General features: G+C 37.4%; 2 protein-coding genes across 4 annotated transcripts in view; one reads left to right on the forward strand and one right to left on the reverse strand.

Moving 5' to 3' along the window:
* On the reverse strand, window positions 1–10,352 carry LOC113674366 (putative ATP-dependent RNA helicase DHX40). The gene is made up of 17 exons (XM_089185466.1): window positions 9,942–10,352; window positions 9,194–9,588; window positions 7,831–7,994; window positions 7,148–7,393; window positions 6,675–6,873; window positions 6,483–6,582; window positions 4,434–4,520; window positions 4,179–4,250; window positions 3,990–4,100; window positions 3,303–3,383; window positions 2,365–2,637; window positions 2,166–2,268; window positions 1,888–1,997; window positions 1,503–1,575; window positions 1,088–1,174; window positions 824–962; window positions 1–734 (listed from the first exon to the last, which is right to left on the reverse strand). Exons 1-17 carry the CDS (start codon window positions 9,947–9,949, stop codon window positions 619–621), a joined length of 2,364 nt encoding a protein of 787 aa, XP_089041592.1. The 5' UTR covers window positions 9,950–10,352; the 3' UTR covers window positions 1–618.
* LOC113674393 (integrator complex subunit 1) overlaps window positions 9,538–21,534 on the forward strand; it is a 24,792-nt gene continuing 12,795 nt past the window's right edge. For all 3 annotated transcript variants that reach the window (XR_016180593.1, XM_027190877.2, XM_089185464.1), the window contains exons 1-25: window positions 9,538–9,724; window positions 10,179–10,211; window positions 10,346–10,642; window positions 10,993–11,189; window positions 11,879–12,282; window positions 12,436–12,628; window positions 13,285–13,430; window positions 14,249–14,390; window positions 14,490–14,527; window positions 14,844–14,988; window positions 15,132–15,243; window positions 15,353–15,473; window positions 15,671–15,748; window positions 16,120–16,304; window positions 16,452–16,548; window positions 17,082–17,173; window positions 17,774–17,834; window positions 18,140–18,215; window positions 18,625–18,749; window positions 18,895–19,024; window positions 19,371–19,541; window positions 19,782–19,925; window positions 20,157–20,390; window positions 20,761–20,865; window positions 21,328–21,480. Coding sequence is in view for 2 of the 3 variants with exons in the window: in XM_027190877.2 (XP_027046678.2) it covers window positions 9,676–9,724; window positions 10,179–10,211; window positions 10,346–10,642; window positions 10,993–11,189; window positions 11,879–12,282; window positions 12,436–12,628; window positions 13,285–13,430; window positions 14,249–14,390; window positions 14,490–14,527; window positions 14,844–14,988; window positions 15,132–15,243; window positions 15,353–15,473; window positions 15,671–15,748; window positions 16,120–16,304; window positions 16,452–16,548; window positions 17,082–17,173; window positions 17,774–17,834; window positions 18,140–18,215; window positions 18,625–18,749; window positions 18,895–19,024; window positions 19,371–19,541; window positions 19,782–19,925; window positions 20,157–20,390; window positions 20,761–20,865; window positions 21,328–21,480 (3,528 nt within the window). In the remaining variant the exon portion in view is untranslated. The remainder of the gene's footprint in view (window positions 9,725–10,178; window positions 10,212–10,345; window positions 10,643–10,992; window positions 11,190–11,878; window positions 12,283–12,435; window positions 12,629–13,284; window positions 13,431–14,248; window positions 14,391–14,489; window positions 14,528–14,843; window positions 14,989–15,131; window positions 15,244–15,352; window positions 15,474–15,670; window positions 15,749–16,119; window positions 16,305–16,451; window positions 16,549–17,081; window positions 17,174–17,773; window positions 17,835–18,139; window positions 18,216–18,624; window positions 18,750–18,894; window positions 19,025–19,370; window positions 19,542–19,781; window positions 19,926–20,156; window positions 20,391–20,760; window positions 20,866–21,327; window positions 21,481–21,534) is intronic.

A 21,534-nucleotide genomic window follows, 5' to 3' on the forward strand; every position in this document is an offset into this window, starting at 1 on the left:
TTAAAACGTTTTCATGAAAGCAAGTTCACCAACGTAAATTTTAAAAATTGATATAACATTTTTTGTTGAATCATAATATAATTTTTACAGAAATATTACCATCTTAACTTAACAAAAATAAATAAACGAATTTCTTCTTATCGAAGAGCCTTCACTGACTCTACTGCGTTTAGGTGTCAACCTTATACTTACAGCTCTTTCCAACGGTCGAGAACAACGGCGCAGATATAAATGGGTCTTTATAAATAAGAGTAAGAAAATAATATAAACTTTTCGGGGGGGGGGGTGGGGGAAGATCTTACTTCAACACTAACCCCTGTTTATTTTAAGATGTAACTTAAAAATTGACTGATCTAGATGAACAGTTCTGATTAGTAAGCAAATTCTTCAGAACATAATGAAATGATAATATCGTCCTGTGGACGTGGTTCTCGCTCTGCTTTGCGCTCATCACCTGTTTTCATTTGGCTTTTCATTTGAAAACAACTGTCTCACGTGAGGCTCACGTGACAAATAGCCGTTTGCTATGGCTAGTGCGTCAGGACATGTGTTGTCAACGTGTTTAGCACTGTTTTTCCTCATAGGGGCATCCCACGATGGCAGCCGTTGTCGATCCAGTCACCTGCCCTGGTTCTTCTTGCGGGCTCTTTTTCTTTCCAGAAAGCGTTGCCTAGCAGCCGTGAGAGATTCTTGTGTGTTCCGTTTCGATATTTTAACGACGTCTGTAACAGTGCCTGAACCAACAAAAATGAGGTGAAATTATAAAATGAACAAATTACAGTACGGCTAAACGTGTCAGAGTCCTCAAAAAAGAGAAACACACCTGTTTCGGTTTCGTTTTGGTCTTGTAAGTTCCCGTCATGCTTGCTGACCGTTACTTTTCCCTCTGCCCAGCCAGACAAGGAATAACTGTCTACTTCATGTAACCTGGGCAGGAGTTCTCCCACCCACTCATACCTTATCTAAAGACGAACGTGATTTTGTAAGTGGCTGGTCATCAGGAATCTTGTAAGCTACACATTTCAGTTTTAAAAGTAAACTCTTCATACAATAAAGAAGAAAGACAAGGAAAAAAATTAACACTCACTGGGCAAACTGTTCTGACATAGATTTTTGAAGTCCAGATGATGTCATGAAAAATTATCCACTCGAGCTGATCTTCGCAACCAAATAGCTAAAAAAATATACAAATGATCAGTAGGCATTCTTCAATGAGATAAATGCAGTAGTGAAGATAAATGAGAGTGAATGCTCCATATGACCTTATGCACTTTTTAAGCTCACTTTTCTTTTTACGATCGTGTAGCGCGACCATCCGTGTAACAATAATCCTAAAGAATGATTAATAAAACCGCTCACTACGTCCCTTCCTAGCATGCAGACATGTTGTCAAAATTTAATCATCATCTGATTCAGTTACAATTGCAAATTGAAACTTCAATTGAACTTCTTCATCTCTGCAAACCACCATTGTTGATCGGAATATAAAAAGCTAACTCTACCGTTGAAGATGGGTGAATATAAACTTGTGTACCATGTCCGTCCATAGTGCGGAAACTGTTTCCCGAACTGCTTCTAAAAAGGATAAGACACAAAAAGATGCCATGACAGTACGAATAATAAATAAAATTGTAAGGCGCTTTAAGGAACGAATGAAAGTTTAAACTCTTCAGGCGCAGTAAAACGCGCAATTGACGATTGTTTTAGCGTCTTTTCTTATTGGTTAGGGAAAGTGGTGGGACTTTTCCTGATCAATTACAAAGCGTAGTAAAGCAAAACTAATGGAATCATGAATTACTTTTGACATTCGATTAGGAATTGTTTTATCGAAGGAAGACTGCTCGATCGAAATGTAAAGGACACTTCAAAGAAAAAAGGATGACTTACTTCCGCGCTACATTGCAGAAATATCCACTGCACAATACTCTCCTCAGCAGATCTTTCGAGTTAATTTTTGTACTGTCTGTATTCCTCTTTGGAACAGAGTCTTTACTAAGCTGAAAAGACAAAAATAAAGGAGCCCGTATTCAGCTTTGAGCTGGCAATGAACCGGGAGAGTATTCGACAAAAGCTTATTAACTATCTGATAAAATGTCTCATGTATCAATTTCACTCTTGGAAGCACACAAAGTGTAGAATATGATAAATCAGTGTTGGTTCTTCACCTGTCTTTGCAAGATGGTTTCCAGCTGATGGTGTATGTTGTACGCCATTTTCAGTGCTCTCCAGTGAATGTAATGTTCACGACACCATCGTGGAGGTGACGGACTACAAAAAACAGGAGAGAACAAAACTCTACAAGGATCTAACACTATTGGCTAATAATAGTACATAGAAAAACCAACTTAGCACAGGAATACTAACCTAGAATGACACTGCCTGTAGACAAACAGGAGTGTTGCAAAGTCGTTTGTTCCACCGGCTTCCTCCGCCAGTTTTTTATGAACCTGTGTAGCTGTTGATAAATTCTTTTTCCCTCCCGGAGTTACAAAGACATTCTCCACAGACAGCATGGCTGCCACTGCAAGTACCAGTTCTGTACAACCAAGGCTAGCTGAGGATATTACTGTCCTGGAGAGGCCTGGGGAGAGTGGAAATTCCGTCATCTGACGACCTAGTGTGGTGACATTTCCACCTCTGAAAACAAAATTGAAATTTACGTTTTTCAATACGAGAAAAAATTACACAACATATGAAAATTTTAAAGCCTTTTCCTTGTCTTTCACTGGAGTTCATAACAATGTCTTGTTTTCAGACTCACCAAATGAGTCCACTCATAGAAGGAATGAGTATTACAACTTCCCTTTTGATAGGCTGGCAGTCTTTTGTGGGTCATCACCTCCCCTTCCCCCTTTATCCTCTCCCTCTCTCCTTCCCACCCCTCCCCCTTTATCCTCTCCCTCACTCCTTCCCACCCCTCCCCCTTTATCCTCTTCCTCTCTCCTTCCCACCCCTCCCCCTTTATCCTCTCCCTCTCTCCTTCCCACCCCTCCCCCTTTATCCTCTCCCTCTCTCCTTCCCACCCCTCCCCCTTTATCCTCTCCCTCTCTCCTTCCCACCCCTCCCCCTTTATCCTCTCCCTCTCTCCTTCCCACCCCTCCCCCTTTATCCTCTCCCTCTCTCCTTCCCACCCCTCCCCCTTTATCCTCTCCCTCTCTCCTTCCCACCCCTTCCCCTCTTTCCATCCCCTTCTCCACACACTGACTTATTAAATGGAAAAGTTCCCAGAGCCACATAAATACAAAGATTAATGAAAAATTACCAGACTTGAAAATCTGCTCTGGACGGAAGATTCAATTTACCTGTCCAATGCTCCAAAATAATATAGTTGTTTTAATGCTTCTAGAATCATTCTCTCTTCTGGTGGATCAATGTACTGAAAGCTAAGAAAACATAAAAATATCTGTATTCACAGTTAAAGTTTCATTGCTGTGAATTGCTGATTACCAGTAATCAAATTATCCAAGCCATAACACAAAATCCAAAAGGTTAGAAAGTAAATGCAAACAATAAAAAAAGGTCCTGTGGTCACAGTATTGTTTGATTGGTTTATCCTTAGAGCTTTTTCTTTGGGAAAACTCAACAGGGGTACAAGTTTTCTTTCTCCTCACAGTAGTCCTTCTCTATCTGTGATTGTTACCAGTCCTTTGCACTCATTCCTCAGAGAGTTTGGAGAAAGTGAGGTTGTCCTTAGATGATGATCACTGAATGTCAGAGTAAACTTGCAACATTGTGGAGTGTTACAAGGTAATTTAGTGTTAACAACTGGGTTGAAAACGTAAATTAGCCACCGTAAAGAGTAAAAAAGCTGACGTTTCGAGCGTTAGCCCTTCGTCAGAGTGATTGAGCGATTGTGGAGTGTTACAGTCAGGTATCCCAGTAATCATGGCTAAAACTTCTGGTATTTAAACTGAATTCCAATCTTCTTGTAACTGAGAAAATATAACATTTGTTTTCAGACCTAACAGAGGATGTAACAATGTACTTACCCTAAAACATCATGTATTCCCATGGACTTGAGATAGAGAACCACATGACTCAAACTTGTTCTCTGAATTTCAGGAATTGTTTCCTCTGTCATGGCCATCTCATAGACCTCCCTGAAACAAAGAAACACAAAATAATCTCAGACAACTATACATTGCTAGTTCATAAACTGTATAATCAAATCTACTTACTTAGAATAAAGTCGAAAGCATTTTCCTGGTGCAGTTCTACCAGCCCTTCCTGCTCTTTGAATGGCTTCAGATCTGAAAAAAGAAAAAAACATGATGTAAAGATTATACATCATTTCATGATACAATACTATCAAAGTGACTGATTATCAACTGGCTGAAAGGAAACAGCTTTTGTTACAACAACAAAGAAGAGACATTAAATTAATTAAAAATCAAGGTTTAAAAATACATGACATTGTACATTACTAATAATACCTTGATGTCAAAACAACGGTAAGGGAGTCAAGTCTTGTGCGTGGATTATATGATAACTGCTTCACAAAGCCACTGTCCACAACATATCTAAACATAAGTCAAGATAAACAAAGAAAATTACAGATTAACCCCCTTTGAAAACCACTGAACCTGAATTTAATTTCAACCTATAACATTACAGCAAGTAGGTAAAGGAATATGTAGGTTGAGTCTGTACTAGAACTGGGTGGCCTGCCCAGCTACAACTTATCTCTATTTCCATGTAGTATGAAGCAACTACACCTAGGAGTATAGCTACATGTACTCCTTCCTGAATGGGATGCCAGCCCATAACAAGGTTGCTACCCCAGATATTTCATTGGGCTTTTCTTCCTGGTTCTTACTCATACCACTGGGTGGAGAGAAGCATTGCAAAAGTTAAGTGTTGTGCCCAGAGAACATAATCAAAGTGCTCTGTGAGCAAACTCGTGAATTGACACATGATTTTTTAGATTATATGTTTAATGTTATCTGGTTTAGGGAATTTTGTGGTTGATTGTCATATCTAGAGTACGAGCAGTAGTTCAGTGTTCGCTAATGTAGCAAAGAAACAAAGTAACGTTTGGATAAGAAGGCATTACAATTGAAATAATCATGCTATTACATTTGACAAGGTGGATGATGTCATGTGTTTTAAACGTCTATCATTTTTGTTTCTGGTTCAAAAGAAAAGGTTGGAAGTAAATGTGGGTGAAAAGTGAGATTTACTGTCTTTCGTTGTAAATATTAGAAAATCAAGGCAATACTGTCTTAATGAAAACATTAACGATTCCCTCTTTATCAAATGAGACAAACGGGAACGAGTTTTGAGTGATATAACTAAACCAAGCCTGCCACCGTCATTTTGGATCTCCGCCTGGGTAGATTTAGGTCACGTGCTAGGCAACGTATGATCAATAACAAGATAGAATTTCATTTCAGGCCTATTTATCAATTTTGTGGTGTGTAACTTTCGCATTTTAGTACGTTGTATGTATGTTGAATCTTCAAATTGTCTTGAAACTTAAAAGAAAATTGTTCTTTAAAAATTCACTGAAAATCGGTAGCTAAAATTGTTTGTTTAGGTGTTATCTGATTTTCGTGTTAACTTGTTATTTCGTCAGTCGCCGGCATCTTTTGTTGCTTCACACAGGAAAAACACACGCGACGAAACGTAATGATCAATTTTGTCCTCAATCTCACGCTATAACAGAAAAAGCTTTTGAACATCTGTAAACTCCGAGCGCTTCGCAGTAAGTGATATTTTCAATGAATCTTCGGATTGTTTTCAAGTTCAAGGATTGTAAATTACAATTTTATGAAAAACGAAGGTTGTTCTGTTATTTCAGTATGAATCCTTGCATGCCTGCCAGTCGCTGGCGCCGCTTGTTGAAACTAAAACGAAAAAAAAAACTCTTTTAAGATTATCATTGGCTTCTTTTTCACCCCACCACTATTCTTAGCAACAAAGGTCGCCATTTCGTCTGTTTATTGCTCGCCAAAAACTATAAAATGCACTCAAAAGCCTAAAATCTAAAAAAATTTTACAGGAATCGACCAATCGAGCGAGCGAATGCCATTCCCCACATCGTATCTATAACTCGCTCTTGCGCATACGCGCAATTCACGAGTTAAAAAAATGGTGCTGCACCTCATGACCCAAAGTCCAGTGCACTAACCATCATGCCACAGGATTGCCCTTCTACAGTGAGTAGTTGGTAGTTTTATTCCTTATTCATATTTTCACATGTTATAAGGTTTGTGATATCACAATGTATGTGTCTGATTATTGTAGTTCTGATACCCCTAAAATTTGAACCAAATGTTGCTATCAAGAAAAGACAGACAAAATCTGATTCAAGAAAAATTACACAATAATCAACATGATGAACTTGTACATGTAAAGCTACATGATAAAACTTTCTGAATATTTATACTTTTCCTATAATCTAATTTAAATTTGTTTTTTTTGGTAATTAGATATGTAAGGTAAATATTCTGATTATACATTTGTTAACTTTGTCTGTTTACCTTATTCCTTCTATAGTAAGTGATGTGGCTGCAATATTTGTTGCTACAACTACCTTCCTCACAGAAGAACTAGGAGGATCAAACACTCTTTTCTGTAATTCTGCAAAACAGATATGTTTTATTGTAAAATCAACAAACATCACAGAGAAGTTTACTAAAGGAATCTTAAGTAGATGAAAAAATTGCACAAACCAGTTGTCATGGAACCATATAAGGGAAGAATCAACATGGCTTCCACTTCATGGTAATGGACATCGTGGCTATAGTCAATTTTCTCAGCTGACTCATACAGTTTGTCACATGCATGTTCAATTTCATCCTGTCCTGTTAGGAAAACCAATATATCTCCTGGGCATTCCTCAAGATGAATCTTCATCACTGTCTCTACAGCCTACAAAATATTGAATTGAGTTTATCAGAGGCACATCAAGTAGGCAGCTCTTCATTCGCAGTTTCAAGGTCAAAAATTGGAATTTAAAGTGTTACTTTTTGTGAAGGGAATAAGACAGGAGAATATGGAAAAAATTTTGCCTTAAACATGACCATCAAAAGCAAACTCAACCTACATACCATGTGTTGCATGAGATACAAGAATCATATCTGAAACAAATTTATTGGAGGTAAGTGACCATTGTACATTTCATGAATAAATTTTACATACTCACCCTTTTCAGATAACTTGGTGTCTGCAGGTCCTTGACACCAACATAGTCCAAAAAGATATTTTTCACAGGAAAGCAGCGCCCAGGAATTTCAAAGACTGGACAGCCATCAAGGAATTCTGAAAACTTCTCATGATTTAAGGTAGCTGACATAATAATAACTTTTGGGAGCCTTGTAGGTTTATCTTCTGCATTGAAATTTTTTCTCCGATCATGAAATAATTTCCTAACTAAACCAAATAAGATATCCTGCAAAACAAAGAAGAGTAACAAGCACCTTAAAGCAATAATCAAAATCATTTATTCAAAATAGTTGCAGTGCCTTTGAGTGTATTGTAAGGGAATATCTATTTACTTATATCCAGTCCAAGGAAACATGCAGAAAGGCACCCTCTAGGTTTTCCACAGTGACCCTTCACTCCCAAGGTCTTGATATCAATTCTCTTTCCTGTCCTCCATACATGTCTTAAAATTGTAGCTTTAATAATGTGCATGTAAATGCTAATTATAAAATATCCCTTTATTTCATCACTTTTCTCCTGGACAAAGTATTGATATTTATTAAAACAAATTACTCATCAATCACTCTGAGGGAAAGGTTAAAATTAAATGAGCATGAATAAACCTTTTCCAATATAAAAAATCAAATCAACTAGGACTTTAATAAATTATAACATTGTACTTACTGTATCCAAACTTCTCTCATGAGCTTCATCCAGAATGATTACACTGTATTTGTTAAGTGCAGAATCATCAAGGAACTCCCGCAAAAGGCAGCCATCAGTCATATACTTAATCAGAGTTTTATCACTGGTGTTATCATCAAACCGAACTTGATAACCAACCGTTTCTAAAGGAACCGACATAAACCAAAGAAATATAGAAACTAAATATACCAACAATACAAGGTGCTTGATCATGTGTCACTAATGCCACCTTCCTTTGTCAATTTATTTCTGGATTTTTCCCATTTCTGATGAAGTAGGACAAGTGTCTGGAAGTCTCAGTGGACATTGTTGATACTTGTTTATATTATGCACTAGACTCAGAAAAAGTTGGCTAATCTGTGACTTTCTACATATATGACTGGCTGATTAAGGATTTATTACTTAATCATAGCTTGTGTTGAATACTGTAATGAAAATACCCTGTACTATTAAAACACTTTGTGCAAAGAACTCTCTTAGTGACATGCTACCAACTTGGAATCTGCATAATTTTAGTAAAAATAGTTTCTTGTACGTCTATTGTGTTTATTTGTTTATTAAGCTTATTTATTCATTTTTGTATATCACTCTTGTACCTTTACATTTAGGAATCAGGTTATTAAAACCTTAAGTCTTCAATGGTAAGACAAATATTGTCTCTACTTGACAACAGCTTGATTTACTTAATTCAATATCATGGTAAAGTTAAGTATTTAAAACTAAGAAAACAATTTAAACTAATTAACATGAGAGCGATCTTCCCAGTAATAAACACTACTTACTTTAAGCAGAAGAGAAAATAAGGCCTGAAAAAAATTCAGACCTGTAGGGGATTTGAACCCATGACCTCTGCAATTCTGATGCAGTGCTAGTTGGCTTGTTAGCTCAGTTGGTAGAACACTGCTCTAGTATCACAGAGGTCATGGGTTCAAATCCCATTCAGGCATGAATTTTTTTCAGGCCTTAATTTCACTACTGCGAAGAGTACTCTCATATTTATTTCTTGAACTGCAGTTCACATATAGGATTTTTATATATTCACTGTCATTAAAACTAGAAAAGTAATAAAATTGATGATAATAATAATCATCATCATCACCATCATGGCAGATTATAATAAATGCAATCTTCATACAAATAACTTTGAATATATCTGTATACTTCGGCTAGATTATACAGAACACTTCCAGCCTGCACTTAAAGTAGACTGCTATAGCTACATGTAACATTAAGCAATTAAACTATTAGCTTACAGCCTGATCGAATTGTGTAATGGATCCTACATTTATCTTCATGAACCATCCAGTTTCCCAGATCTTATGGCTAAGTATAACAATCTCACCTCCTAAATGACATTTCATTTCTTCAGAAACGCGCGTGGCCACTGAAATTGCTGCAATACGTCGTGGTTGCGTTACACCGATCATTTTTCCTCTGGATGTAAAACCAGCTTTGAGAAGATATTGTGGGAGTTGGGTTGTTTTTCCACTCCCTGTCTCACCGACAACGATTAGGAATTCATTTTCTTCCACTTCCTGTACCAGTCTTTTTCTATAATCCCTGATTGGTAAATCCTCTTTGAAAGAAGACTTGGAATTGTGTTCTCTTTTCCGCCACTTGTCCGCCATCTTTTTTTTTTCGAGGTAAACATTCATGTAAGATACATTGTAGTGTAATAGGAGATACCGCTGCTCATTAGAATGGAGAGTCATTTTCCTTTCAAAAAGCCTGGGCTTGCTACGAAAGAAACATGACGACGATGTTAGAGTTATTTATTGTGGTGTTGAAGTGTTAAGTTGTTTGAGGAATCTCGCCTTTGTCACGATGAATAAGGGTGGACCTGGAGCAAGAAGACCTAAGACAGGCCCAAGAGGTTGGACAATTATTCATCTCACAAACTAACATATTGATTGAAGCCGATGGACGTCGAAAGGAGCCAGGGAGCTAATTTCTGCAATCTTATCCGAAAACATTTTCATTTCAAACCGTAAAATTACAAGCTGACCTGGTGGAAAAAATTCAGGGTGATCCCCACAGGAATTGAACATATGTACCTTCTACCTCTTAACTTTGATGCACTTAATACTCACTTAGCCATGGAGCTCGAGACCGGAGTATCTTTCAATCAACAGGCTACAAACATCACATATCTATGTGTTTAAAAAAAGAATGGTGATTTTTATCTATTTAGAATACATGGAAAAGTAATATTATTTGTTTTAATTTGCGTGTCAACATCAGCTGCCTTTTCACGCCTTACATAAAGTATGTATGAAATAAAGTTTGAAATGAATACTGAGCAAGCACTTTCATGTTTGATTCTACAGGTCATCCTCCACCAGGAGACTTCATAGCCCTTGGTAAGACCTCTAACTACTTTACTTAGCCATTCTCCAAGGCTATAGTATTATAGTTTCCTTTAAAATTGCTACAAGAAAAGTGTAGATAACTCTTAAGAAATATATATATTTCTTCCTATATTTGTTTCTGACAGGGAACAGAGGTTCCAGAACCTCAGAAAGTGAACTTAAGCCTCTACAGCCACTGAAACCTCTCCAGCCACTGAAACCATCACAAGCTCTGCCTCCTAAGAAACCAGTTGGTTCGTCTGTGTCTGACAGGAAGAGAGAGCCCTCTAGTATTCTTGCTCCCCTGGGTGGAGCTAAGAGGCCAAAGCTGTCATCTCCCACATATCCTCCTCATTCATTTAAAGGAGGAGATGGAGAGACCAGCAAGAGACCTGGAACTAGTGTCCAATATATGTCACATGGGCAAGTTACACCCATAGAAGGTATAGTCCTCATTTTTCTCTATATGAATTGATAACAACAGATATTTCTGCCGGATCAGTTTTCTAGAATTATGTGCATATTGCACCTTTTTAAAATTTTATTCTGGTCTTTAAGCTACACCCCATAAGGTATAGGAAACTTTAGGTCAGACTGAAAAAAATTCATGGCTACTCTGCAGAATCTTTAAGCTAAGTTTTGTTAGCTTGAACCACATGTACAGTAAATGAGTGTTTTATTCAGACCTGGAGAATATTCACTTGTTAGTTTACTCTCTTCTTCTGCAATTACATGTACAGTGAACCCTTACTTTAACATAAATTTATATTCATTTTGTTTATTTTACTTACAGTGAGTGCATTAGAGCTTGAAGATCAGGTCCTTGATGCAGATGCGAGTGGTAACAAATCAAGAGTAGATGCTCTTTTATTAGGGGCCATAAAGAATCTAAAATCAAACAAAGCCAAACCAGATCAAATCATGATCATGAATCTGATGTATCTGGCAAAGAGCAGGCCTGAATATTTTCTCTCCAATAGAATTGTTGAGGTGGGCGTGATTGACTTGTTTCAGCCTTTTTTTAAGTATTTAATTGTGAAACTTTACTCTTGGTTCAATATTTCATTTTTCTTCTTTTGTGAGTTGATAAAAGTGCAGTTGTCCCATATATGTATCTATGTCCAGACCACATGTTACTTGAACAATTTTTTGAAACATTTAGCAAACCATGACTTTGACAACCCTATAAATGCATCATCGTGCTGATGCCTTTTTAAGGCATATATGATTTTCATGATCTAGATTTTCCACTGGCATTCCATTCTGATTAAAATGAGAGATCTATCTTAACCCTTAAACTCTCGGAAGTGTTAAACATGTGACTTCTCCTTATAATATCCATACAATATCCAACAAACAGGTAACAAGAATAAGATATCAGATAGAAGTTTTTATCTTGATCTAACTCCGAATGATCATAACTAATTCAACTTGTTAAAGGGGAAATTTTTTTTTCTGGTCTCAGTAGGCACAACCATACTTTAATAAGCCCTCATAGGATGGGAAAAATTTCATTTAAAATGAATTGGGTATTTCCACATGAAATTCAAAATTTCAACAGCATGTACTCCAAGGTACAACCAAAATACTTTCTATCAAATATGCATAATAATAATTGTGAAGTTATGATCATGCTTAGTGAGACTATAAATGTAACTTAAGATGGTGGTGTACTGTAGGCACTCACAAGCATCTTAAAGCGTGAGGGTGGCTCCTTGAATATTAAACCAAACAAAGGATCAAATGCTTCAGTACCAATGATGGCATGTAACATCCTGCTTTATGCCTTCCAAGAGGAAGATGACTGGCCAGAGTCATTTGTGAAAGTTTATGTTGAAGATGCTTTAGGAGACAGGGTCTGGGTTGACAATGAATATTGCCGCAGTTTTGTTGAGAACATATGGACAGCATTTGGGACTAGAACTGTGCCACGAACACTGTCACGGCAACATAGTGATCCCACTGGAAAGCAAATGACATCTGAACAGACTGCTGCTGGAGGGACAAAAGATGAGGAAGAAGTTGTTGAGGAAATGGAAACATCAACATCACTTGAAGAGGATGATATTCCAGTTATTTCAAGGTAAAATGAAGATTTTGACCTTCAGGATTTTATAGGATCAATCTTAATGAATAATCTTGTGAAATGAAATGATTGATTTTAATCATTCTGATTAAAAATTTATGTTCATTTACATTGTACATTGTAAATCTCATGATCTTGATATATCTGTAGGTTTATGTCACCATCTGTCGAGCACAATATCCGCACATACATTCTAGAATTAGTTCAAGATCAGTTAACAAGACGGCAAACACTGGATAGTGTCACACGTAACCTTCTAAAGCTGCTGACGGTAACTTGTGGCTACAATCATATCCGATTGTTGGTGTCTCAGAGGTTAGAGATGTGGCTGCAGAATCCCAAGGTAAAAAGTCTGGCTATGCTTAAATATATCTCTATACCAGCAACAAAGAGTACTTATACACAGAGATACATGTATATAGTAAATACTTAAAAACTTTTTTTCTGTAAATCTGCATTGTTGGGAACATGGGGTTCCGAGGAAAGCTATAAATACAATACAGTATGACAAAAGTTGACAAAGTTCTCATTGAAGTGTATCACTAATTTGGGCACCAAATTACACCCTTGCTTTTGCTTCAAATGTTTGTGAATACTGCTTAATAACCATATCTCTATAGAATTTATTTCTAATTTATTGTTTTTAGGGTTCTTGGTAACATTGTTTATCATTTGCACTAAACTCAATTATGGTATTGATATGTACATGTATCCTTCAGAGATAACTTTGTTCCATGCTCTTCCTCAGCCATCTTATCATAGTAAGTGTGCCACTTACAAGGAATATGACATGCTAAGAGTATTTTTTTTTTTTAACATGTATATGCTAAAAAAACTTTAAGTTAGGTGATGAAACAGTCAGGTCATTTAGAGGAGTGTGAAGTTGAAAGTCAGTGATAATATGTATGAATATTTGGTTCAACAACTTAAGATGATTTGCAAACAGGATTTTAACTTCCAGCTGTTCTTATTTAATCACATTGTCTTCTTGATTATCAGTTAACTCGTCCAGCTCAAGAGCTGCTGATGTCTCTTGCACTGAACTGTAACACAAACAGTAATGAAGATGTTGAAGTGATAAGTAACTTGGTCAGAATGAGACTGAAGACAAAACCGCTGGCAAACCACTACATTAACTGTATCAAGTATGTAGATATCCTTGCTGATATTCAGTACAGTGTGCTTGAATGCAGTATATGGAAGGCTGTGGTAGAGTTGTTTTATAGGAGATGCTATCTGTGCCATGCTTAAAAGACACAACTTGATTTGATAGAATCAAGATTCAAGATTTTGGGAATCAAAGATTGAGGAGTCTTCGTTTTTGAGTCTTAGTCACTCATTTGTCAATATGTTGTAACTTTTGCAGTATTTTCTCAACCCAGATGTACTAAGAAACTGCTGTGTAAACCCTATTTAATGCATAGGAGGAGCCAGGCTGGGGGGAGGGGGAGGGGAGGGGGAGGGGGAGGGGAGGGGAGGGGGAGGGGAGGGGAGGGGGAGGGGAGGAGAAGGGGGGGGAGGAGATGGGGGGGAGGAGAAGGGGGGGGAGGAAAAGAGCTGGAGTAACTAGAGCAACACTGAACTAACATCCCATCCAGGGGCATGGAAAATATTCTTACTCACTTGGCCCTTTAACTCCCAAGCTCTCATTACTAATTCTCTTTACTGTTTGCCATATAGTTTTTGTGATGTTAATTTGGAGAATTTGGTATTGGATCAACTTCTAATCCTCTAATTAAGATTTCTCTCTATTCTCATCACTTGTCTGCTTGGTGTTTATTGATATTTATCAATATTTATTGATATCACACTCCCATGAGTTAACCCTTTAACTCATGAGAGTTAAAGGGGTAATTCTATAGATTTAACACTAACAGCAGGCAATCGTGAGCTCCTGTACGCAATCACCTCTGACTGGCAGTACCCCATTGTAAATACCAACTTTGGCTTTTTTTTCTTGTAGAGAGTTAGCCAACCAGCATACAGAGAATTTAAGAACAGTGTTGAAGCATGTGATATACAATGAACTGTCCAATGTTCGCAATCCTAACAACATGGTTTTGCTTAGTACTCTGTTCCAGAGCAACCAAGAGAAGGCGGCGAAGGTCTGTAATTTTATTTTGTTCTGTTACTCTATTAGCAGCACTCCTTTTAATTTAATAAATTTGAAAATTTTATTTAGACCCTTTTGCATTTTTCTTCAGTTGCTGGCTATGGTGTTTCAAGACTTACTTACCAACAAGTAAGTGAAATAAATTTAGAATGAAGTGTTTGTGATCTGTACTTCTAGACTCATCAACTGGTAATCATTGATAATAATAAAAAAAATAACTTCTAGGCAGAACTGTGCAGCAGTTTGGAAATGTGATTGTCATTAACACAGGCTTTGTCTATGCAGTCATTAGTTCTTGTTTCAATTATGTATTGTTGACAGGAAATATCATCAATATCAGGTTTTGATTACTGACTGACTGCATGAAACTGCAATCAAACGTAATCAACTGAACTCTATATATCTTTGTTTGATTTGATGTTTTTGCCTCTATTTCCATCTACAGAGAAGATTATTTAAGAGCCTCAAGGGCCTTGTTGAGAGAAGTTGTCAGAGCCCTCAGACATGATATAGACTTTGTGGCATTGTGTCGTGGATTCATGAAGGAAAGAACGGAGACTCAGTTCAGGGATCTGGATGCTGTCATCAAGGTTTGGAAATTTTATAAAAGTTGCAAGAAAAAGTGCTCATCTGGGCAATGGAGTTGGGCTTGTACCAGTGAATCATTCATAGAAGAGGCAATTTGCTGCATGAATGTATGAACTTGTACTGATGTTATATTTTTTCTTCCAAGGAACGCATGCTACTTTCCCTGGCAGATCTTATCACTATGGCAACTTTCCTCAGTATAACGCCCACTGTCAAGGAATCATTCAGCAGTGCATCTGCACGAGGGGAAAAGAGAGGTCAAGTTTAATTGTTTGTTCCTTGCTGCAATGTTTTCAAGTGCAATAAAACTTTGCAGCAGTGTTTATTTTTACTGACTGTTGGTAATATGTTGTTAATTTATTGTAGATGCATCAGTACTGGAGGAGTTTCAAAAGTCTGTGTCCACAATCCAGCGTGACGCTGTTTGGTGGTTGCACATTGTAGTCCCTAAAATGTTCACTCCAAGTGGAAAGGATTTCTTATCATGGTAAGGTGTACATGTGTATATATAAGTAATGAAGAATTTAATAAATACACTGGCAAATATATAATTTATTATGCTTAAAATCTTTTTAATCTCAGCATAACTTTGTTGTGATCAATTAGTAACTGTACATGCATGGTGCAGCCATTTTTTTTTAATTTGCGTCTTTTCATTTTCTAATTTGAGTCATTTTTTTCAAGCATGAATAAAGTGCTCTTCCTTGATTCTGCTGAGAGCTACACTGGAAAAGACAACTGGCCTCCAGAGAATGACAGAAGGTGAAAATATCTTCTAAGAATATCTACTAAATAATATCTATAGAGCTTTTTAAAAAACATTCATATATAAATGCTACAAGCTTGAGGTACATGTATCTGTTGTATGATATGTATTGAGTTGTTTCAATCAGTCATTTTTACTAATTGAAACAACTTGGACTATGAGCATGAGTTAATTTTTTTTTCTTTTTTCCTGAAAGACCAGTGAGTCAAGGATGGAAAGTTGTGATTTGCTGATGTTCATTCATTTCTATCCATTTATTTTTGTAGTTTAGAAAGTGTGTTAGTTTGACTGTTAGTTCTTTGGTATCTCACCATCGGAAAATAAATGCATATTAACTAAAGGTGTTCTATTTCTGTATTTTCTCTAGTTTGTTGCTGAGTATTGTCAGTGAAGTTCCTGTACAAGAAGATACATTGATGAGGACCATTATCATAGGCCTCTCTAATGAGCTGCCACTAACACCAACCGAGACGCTGGAGATAGCAGATTCATTGGTCAGGAGAGTTGCAGCAATCAAGCTGCCATCTTCCTGGATGCAAGGATCACAGTCTGGTCTGTGGAGATTCTTTGCTTAATAGAGATTCATTCCTCCAAGTTTTTCCATCCTTTGTGTGTATTCTTTCTTAGTGTACCTTTAGCTAAATGATATTGTCAGTTTGAGGTCAACAATTTAACAATTGGTTGATATTTCACTATCAGGAGACACATCTCTATCTGTGAATCGTGTGGAGCTCTTGGATGCTGTTCTTAATCTTTGTGCCTATCACCATCCAAAGGACATCATTCTTCCCTCAGGGTATGTTCAAGCTGAATGAATAAAGGGATTAAGTTTCTAAAGAAAATGTGGTGCTGCATCGGTGGTAGAGTACAACAGGGCAGTTTAGTATCATCAATTGAGTTGATAGTTGGCCACTGCAAAGAGGTTAAAGGCTGACATTCAAGCTTTCGCCCTTCATCAGAGCTCTGACAAAGGGCTAATGAAACGTCAGCTTTTAAACTCTTCACAGTGGCCAATTTATGTTATCGGATCGATATCAGTATCTGGGCAACTGCCCACCTACCCCTCCCCTAACCCAACAACAGTCTATTGATAACAAGTCAGAGTTAATGTTGGGTTAGGGGAGGGGTAGGCGGGCAGTTGCCTAGATACTGATATTGATCCATGTTATCAACTCAGTTGATAACAATAAATTACCTTATGTACAAGCTAAGCCTAGATTTGCCATACATTTGTTAGTTTGTGTACATGTAAAGGTTATCTTTTGAACTGTAAATATTATGAGGTCAATTTGCTTTTCAAATAAGTCAATTGTCTCGCCAATTTTATAGATATGCTGCTCCAAAATTAGCAATTGCTAATCTCTACTGGAAAGCTTGGATCTTACTTGCCATAGTAGCTTCTCTCAATCCATCTTCAATAGGTAAGCTAATAAATGGTAAGGTAAATGGTACATATGGTTCAGCTTTATTTAGTCTGTTAAAAGAAAGAAAACACAGAGAAAGCATCATGTGAAAAATATATATTGTGTGATACTTAAAAAGATACTACAGCATAAACATAATCCCTAGGAATATAATTTGTGTTACTTTTATTGTTGGTTTCATAGGGGCATAGGTCAGAGGGTTTTGCAACTGTATTTTAAAGTATTATGGGTGGTCTCCCTCGTTTTAAACACGAAAGGTCAAATAAATTTTCAAACCAGTTGAACAATCCTTTTGTTTAATTCTCAAGAATTCCAAGAAATTCCAATTTTTAGGCAGTTAAGGAGGTACTACATGTGGTAAATTTTACTATTTACTGCCTGAAAAGGAGAACACTGAGTATTAATGAATCTCATTTATTTTAGATCAGTCAAATTACCTAAAGATTAATGGTTCTTATCAAGCTATGAATTGATAAATATTTACAGCAGCCTGAGCTGTGATGTTACACGTCTCTCCACCCTTACTGTTAACATTTTTATCATTAATCTTGTTTTTTTTTTAATTTCAATTTTTGTTTTATTTTGTTTTTCATGAAGGCCAATCTGGATGGGATAACTTCCCGATGCTCAAATGCCTGATGGAAATATTGATGACAAAGTAAGTAAACCAACGTTTAATCCTCTAACTCCCGCGAGTGACTAAAAAGCAAATTCTCCTTTCCTTATCAGCACATTCTCAAGCAGAAGGGTGATGAGAAGGAAGAAAAATATCAATGAAACGATTTTGTTTGATTGAGCACGGAATTCCCAAAGCAAAAATCAAGAGTAATGTATTAGAGACAGTGCAGAGAATTTATATTTTGATCTAGGGAGTGAAAAAGTTACATGAAAACCCTTCTAAATAGCTCATATTTACGTATAGAGTTGTACAATGTACAATATTGTTAATGTTTTGCTCTGTAGCAACTTTGCATTTCCACCACCAACTGCTGCTCTGACAAGCGAAGAAAAGGACGAGATTCTCTCTCAAGAACTTCAGGTATTACCTTGAGAACTTGCCATAATAACATTTCATCATCAGATCTAGCAATTATTTTGATTTACTCTCAAAATTAAACCTGATGCAACAAGGACTTAAAGCCAACCGCTTGATCTGAGTTAAAGTTTATTCTTTCTTTTACATTAGCTACGGAAGAAACACTACTGTACAATTTCCGTCTATCAAACGATTGTGAGGTTTAACACCATGCAATTCTGGAAGGATGGGGTTGGACGGGTGGGGGTTAGGGGCGACGGGGGATAGTGAGGGGGTAACTATCAACAGATTTGCGTTCCAGTTAGGGCGAGTAACCTTAGTGCAATTGGCTTCATTCTATAGAAGCAGGCGAGGGTCATGGAAGCTATAACCTATAAAGTAATACACTGCATTTCTGTTTCTGTATTTGTAGCTGGCACAGGCAGAGAAAGAAGAGATCTTATTGTTTGAGTCGCACTTGGCTGCAGCCACAACAAAAGTGGCCATTACGGAAAGTAACAGCCTGTTACTGAGTCAGCTGATCAGCATGGACCCTGTGTAAGTACAAGTCAATCTTTTCTTTCAGAGGAGTAACACTTAGGAAACGGCTTCACAAGACCGGCAATAGAGAATTACAAGCAAACAAAAACTGTTAAACTTCTCAATTTTGAAGGGTGAGGGTTTTGTTTTTTTCTATCTTCAGAGGACCTGCTCGACGTCCCCCGCAGAGTGTCATTGACCAGCTAAAAGCAACAAACAAGAGTCTCAAACTTGGTCAGATGTTATGCCGCAGTCGCTCGCCTGATTTTTTGTTGGAAATCATCCAAAGACAGGTTAGACACTGTTTTCTGTGAAATCCATTTTTGTGTGGTCGAATTGCGCAATAAGCATTATTTACTCTTTACCTTACTTACCAAAAGCTACATTGTGCGCCTCTTCCCTAGACCTCCGCGCGGCGTGCTAACATCAATTTATGATTATTTTTACACTCGCGACGGACGTCACCGAAAAGGAGGGACTACTCGTAATCTAGGAGAATATGGCCTGACTTCTTGATCACAGGTCATGGAAAATATCGAAAAAGTTCTTGAAAAGGTCATCTAAAGTCATGGAATTTTATGACAACTAAAAGATACAAACCCAGACAATATTTTGCATGTTATTCTTGTGTTATTTCAGGGTACATCACAGAGTATGCCATGGCTGGCAGAACTTGTTCAATCCTCAGAGGGTTCACTGGATGTCCTTCCAGTTCAATGTCTGTGTGAATTTTTGCTCCTGGAAAAAACAGGCGAGAACAACAAAGAACAAGATGAAGGTTCTAGCAAAGAAGTGCAAGATAAGAGAGTTGTAAGTAGCCAGCGCAACATGTTGTGTTTCGATGATTTACGGGCACACACAATTGTAGCACTAAACATTTACAACCTGACATATGGGGTTTATTAAGTGAAAATAATAGACATTTCAAGAAAGCTACCAGTGATGAAAGCCCTTATGGTTGGGATAGAAAAAAATTGCATGAATCTCGTTGTGTTTAGTTGTTTGAATTCCTTTTCACTGAGCTGCTGTATGTTGGTTTTTTTGTTTCAGGATATACAGCGTCACGTCTTAGGACGCCTAAGATCACTATTGTTTGGTTCTGAAGCTGATGCCGACTCCACAGGAGAAGTTTTGGAATATTTCATGAGAAGATTGTCATCTGTACAAACAGCAGAAAGAGATTCAGCAGTTAAGGTAGAATAGACTTGTTTTCTTGTTCTTTATAACGAGTGTTATGGCTCCATTACTTTGTGAGACACAAACTGAAGCGAAGTTTCTTTGATTTATAAATTGTACAATGAACCAATGATGCGAGTGTTCTGCATGGTTAGGCAAGCCATTTTCAACGGCAAGAGAACCTTTAGAACGGATTATCAGGTATTGCGGTAAAATACTGTTGTAATGTTGTTTGAACCATTAATTTAGGGCTTGGAGCTAGTTCTATCCCAAGATTCAATTAAAGTGGGAGATCACGTGACTGTGGTGTGCGAGGAGGAGTTGGAGGGTGATGCCATGATTACCACCATGGAAGAATTGTTCTCGCCGCCATTTCCTACAGCCAGCACAATGACCAAGACTCATAAATGGCTGTTGGTGAATTTACCCAGTCTGCCGCACTTTGAAACTGTCAGAGCCACCTGCTGTTTTGCTTTGAGACAGGTAAGCTATAGGGAATATTATTCTTCAGCCTAAGAGGGGAACATTGTAACTTTTTTTTTAACGATATCAGTCATTAAATGTATGCCATATTGAGGAGGGATGCGCTCATCCATGTAAATACCTACTAGCGCTGTCTTATGATCGGCTCTGTTTGTCGGGTCAAACACATTTCAGGCTTTCCCGCCTTCTACTTTTATGAAGTAAGATCTGTATTTTCAGCCCTGATTTGTAAAACTATTTCGTCCCCATTAAAGGGGAAACACTCGCAACATATTTAGAAAATGTTGTGACTGTTAAATTATTTCTAATAAGACGACTTGTAGATGGAGTAGATGATGAGAAGTGTAACACATGATTCTGCCCTCACTAGTCATGTCAAGTTGAGATTATCTCTGAGAGAACAAAAGCATATCTGATGTTCCTGGCCGAGCATTGCACTGACAATGGCGAGGAAGAGTTCTTAGCCACAGTTATTGTGAGTACTTTGTTATTTTAAACATGTCGTTGAATTTTCCTGGTCTGTTTTATTTCTTATGTTATCTTGTTCTTGTTGAATCACATAGTTACTATAGTACTGTTGCATTCCCAGTTAAGTCTTGTCTTTCGTCCAAGCACTGTCAGGTTTCTCTTGACTGTACAGATAGAAAAATATGATAATTCCCTATGTCCAAAATCCACTTTCTTTAAACAGGGAGAATTGTTGGAGACGAAAATTGCTATCGAATATGGTTGACGAGGAGACATGTCAAGGGAATTGTGAATGGTTGTAGAAGAGAAATTCAAAATTTGATTCCAGGAAGTTTCGCTTTATAAGTCACGGTGGTCTTTTCTAAAGTGAACAAAGAGAAAGATTTTCATATTAAGCGCGCTTACCAAGGAAAACCTGCTTCTTAACAGTTGATAATGAAAATATTGTGTCCTTTGCCTTTGAATTCAGGACATTGCACAGCTGATAATCGAGCGGCCGACCATTATGACTCCAGTACTCGGAGAAGGCCGCACTGGACAAGAAACTTACCAAGCACTGTTGAGGCTGTATGCCATTGCCTTACAACAAGCCATTGATATGCAAGAAGGGAGTTTCTCTTGGGTAAGCTAACAAGCTTGAACAAGGTTAGCCTTTAAAATCAAGTTATTTCTAAAC

This window comes from Pocillopora damicornis, chromosome 10, assembly GCF_964200805.1.
Source record: "Pocillopora damicornis chromosome 10, jaPocDami1.2, whole genome shotgun sequence".
NCBI lineage: Eukaryota > Metazoa > Cnidaria > Anthozoa > Scleractinia > Pocilloporidae > Pocillopora > Pocillopora damicornis.